The following is a 3,321-nucleotide window of genomic DNA, read 5'->3' as shown; positions in this document are numbered from 1 at the left end:
AAAATATTTGTATCCCTTTACAATATTATGATGTCGGCGTATCACACGCATATTTTCATTTTATCCGACCGGCGTAATCAATTCAGTACAATTGACTCCATAAGCGCTTCTAAATTTTGTTGTATTTATACCGTAGCAATGTCGTGAAAGCGCTTAAATGGCGACATGATTAAGAGCCTCTGTGATGGCGAGATGCAGTAGCTACAGTTGTAGCTTCTACACTGCACATTCGTATTATTGTACCCGTTTTTAAATAGACGTTGATAATTAACGTCAATTACTCGGATATAGTTTACATTATTTAACGCTCGCTAGCCACACACAACTACTATTAGCATCTAGCTCTACATCGACACGACCAGCGGTAGCTAGGTGGCCTGACGAAACCACCGGAGTCCGCCCTTCGAAGTGCCACATGAAGGCACGCACCCAACGGGCAGCCTGCCGCCCGCCCTGCCGGGTAAGACATCGCAGCCCTTGACGCTTCGCCCGCTGCTGATATCCCCTTCGCTTCTTCCGTCTTTGAGCTCCTTCCTATCCTTGCTGCCGCCATTCTTGTCGCCGCCGCCACCCTCCTGCTGCATGCCGTCGTCGCCACCCTCCTGTCACACGTGCCGACGCCGTCATCGCCCCTCGCCGTCTCCCTCCCCGCCTTCTGCAAAATAATAGTGTTTAGTGTGTGGGCCACAATATCTAATCCATAAACTAATAAATTGGTTTTGAGGGTTTTCAAATAGCGTACCCTAGTTTTGGTACAGGTCCGATAAGGTCATCCGGTCCGATAAATTTTGGTATGGAATACACCTTTCCACAATCCTTGGGGGTCAAACGAGCAAATACATTAATGAGAGCTTATGCAATGACCATCAGCTCGATCCGAAAAGGGACGAGGAGAGGCGGGTATTTCTTGACTGCTTGCTGCTTGTTCTTCCAAATACGAAGTGAGAGAGCTCGCCACGTGTGGTCAGCAACAAGCAGGAGCAGTGTATACCGGTACCGTTTCGGTATACCGGTACTAAAAAACTGGTGTGGAAAACACAATTCCCATGGATGAATATCATCACTTATCGGACCTCACTAAGGCGTATTATCAGTTTTAATGGCCAATCATATATTTATTTGCTTTGGATAACCAATCATATCCAAATAATGTGTCAGTCTTGGCCAATCAATCTGCCAAGGGTTAGGTTGGTCATCTAAACTCCACATCGGACGTATTAGGTCCGAGGGGCACGGAAAATATTTGTATCCCTTTACAAATATTATGATGTCGGCGTATCACACGCATATTTTCATTTTATCCGACCGGCGTAATCAATTCAGTACAATTGACTCCATAAGCGCTTCTAAATTTTGTTGTATTTATACCGTAGCAATGTCGTGAAAGCGCTTAAATGGCGACATGATTAAGAGCCTCTGTGATGGCGAGATGCAGTAGCTACAGTTGTAGCTTCTACACTGCATATTCCTATTATTGTACCCGTTTTTAAATAGACGTTGATAATTTACGTCAATTACTCGGATATAGTTTACATTATTTAACGCTCGCTAGCCACACACAACTACTATTAGCATCTAGCTCTACATCGACACGACCAGCGGTAGCTAGGTGGCCTGACGAAACCACCGGAGTCCGCCCTTCGAAGTGCCACATGAAGGCACGCACCCAACGGGCAGCCTGCCGCCCGCCCTGCCGGGTAAGACATCGCAGCCCTTGACGCTTCGCCCGCTGCTGATATCCCCTTCGCTTCTTCCGTCTTTGAGCTCCTTCCTATCCTTGCTGCCGCCATTCTTGTCGCCGCCGCCACCCTCCTGCTGCATGCCGTCGTCGCCACCCTCCTGTCACACGTGCCGACGCCGTCATCGCCCCTCGCCGTCTCCCTCCCCGCCTTCTGCAAAATAATAGTGTTTAGTGTGTGGGCCACAATATCTAATCCATAAACTAATAAATTGGTTTTGAGGGTTGTCAAATAGCGTACCCTAGTTTTGGTACAGGTCCGATAAGGTCATCCGGTCCGATAAATTTTGGTATGGTACATTTATTAATACGTTGGCGTTCGGAACTCCATGCCACATTCAATATTTGTAAGATGCTGGTCTACTCGATTACTATGCGTGTGGATACAGTGGCCAAAGGAGGAAGACTCCGTAATTGACGAGCCAGCTACAATGCTGTCGCGTCCGATCCTTCGTCGGTGACGGAACTGCTGAATCCACCAGATGAGAGCGTGTACGACGACTTCCTAATGAAGAGTTCTGCGGAATCAAAGTGGACGTTTTCGTGAGTGATAAGTCGATGGGTGCCTGTGAGGATAGTGGAGGCGAAGCAGGGAATGATGATGTAAGAACATCTCAACAAAGCTGATTGTCCGAGCAAGTTTAATGGGCGTGTCAAAAATGAGTATACAGGGGCTTAGAGCGATGCAGAGATAGCTGCGAGACGAGCTAAGCTGGAAGGGTGCAAGCAGCAACTGTCCTTGCTTGTCTACTTTGGACGTGCTGCACAATAGTAACATTTCCATAATTAAACACGTCAGAGCGATCATTTTTGGTAATTTTGGATTCTATATTCCGAGGGAGAGTAATATTATCTGAGCCAGCTAGAGCGATTTTATATTCCTGTCAGCGGTAGTAGGGATTACTACCTAAGGGTTCATTTGAGTACCCCTCACTCGAGGTATTAAATGAGTATAGGGATACATGTATTAGGACGAGCGTAGGGTGCTTCGGCTAAAGGCGATTCTCCGTGGTCAAAGTATATGTTCTCACCAGGGTGGCGAACAAAGACCATGTCTCCTCTCTCCCTGCACTCATAAATGCGGCCCAGGCGAAGCGCGATATCCAAGTTCAAATTCATTTTCAAGCTGATGGTCGATACTGCGATGTTGGGTTGCGTTGCTGGTAGAGAGTCTTCCACCCCCTGTCACCTCCCTAAAAAACGCGACCCATTTCAGCCGCTCACGGATGCGACTCGGAAGGAACTTGCCGACTTCATAGCCCTCGCTGTCCGAACGAGATCATGAAACCGCAAGTACTGGCGCGACTGCCATTTCTTTAAAAGATATTGCTTCTTGAAAAACCAAAGGCTAGATGTGGCCAGCTGATTCCTCAACGCTCAAGTCGAGAGCATTAATCACACGGACACCTGCAGCAGCAGCTGTGCAGTGAGACGACGTGGACCACCGGAAAATGCCCGTCGCGGAAGCAAGCCTTATAATAGCGCCTGAGGCTCAGTGCTAGGGTTGCATCGCTCAGGCTGAGCGATGCAACCCTAGCACGTCAAATTTAATATCTTCGCAATATGGGCAGTACTGCTCGCAT

The 3,321-nt window shown here is 47.9% G+C and overlaps 1 protein-coding gene across 1 annotated transcript; it reads right to left on the bottom strand.

Annotated features, from left to right (window-relative positions):
* Positions 1–301: 301 nt before the first annotated feature.
* On the bottom strand, positions 302–1,821 carry PITG_19761 (uncharacterized protein; the record flags this gene model as incomplete). The annotated part of the gene is made up of 4 exons (XM_002895922.1): positions 302–311; positions 430–602; positions 865–1,015; positions 1,667–1,821. The coding sequence occupies 4 exons, from the start codon at positions 1,819–1,821 to the stop codon at positions 302–304; spliced, it is 489 nt and encodes a 162-aa protein (XP_002895968.1).
* Between the last annotated feature and the right edge of the window lie 1,500 nt (positions 1,822–3,321).

The sequence above is a fragment of the Phytophthora infestans genome, genomic scaffold (genome assembly GCF_000142945.1).
Source record: "Phytophthora infestans T30-4 supercont1.121 genomic scaffold, whole genome shotgun sequence".
In the NCBI taxonomy this organism is placed as follows: Eukaryota; Oomycota; class Peronosporomycetes; order Peronosporales; family Peronosporaceae; genus Phytophthora; species Phytophthora infestans.
This window is presented reverse-complemented; position numbering and strand designations above follow the sequence as displayed.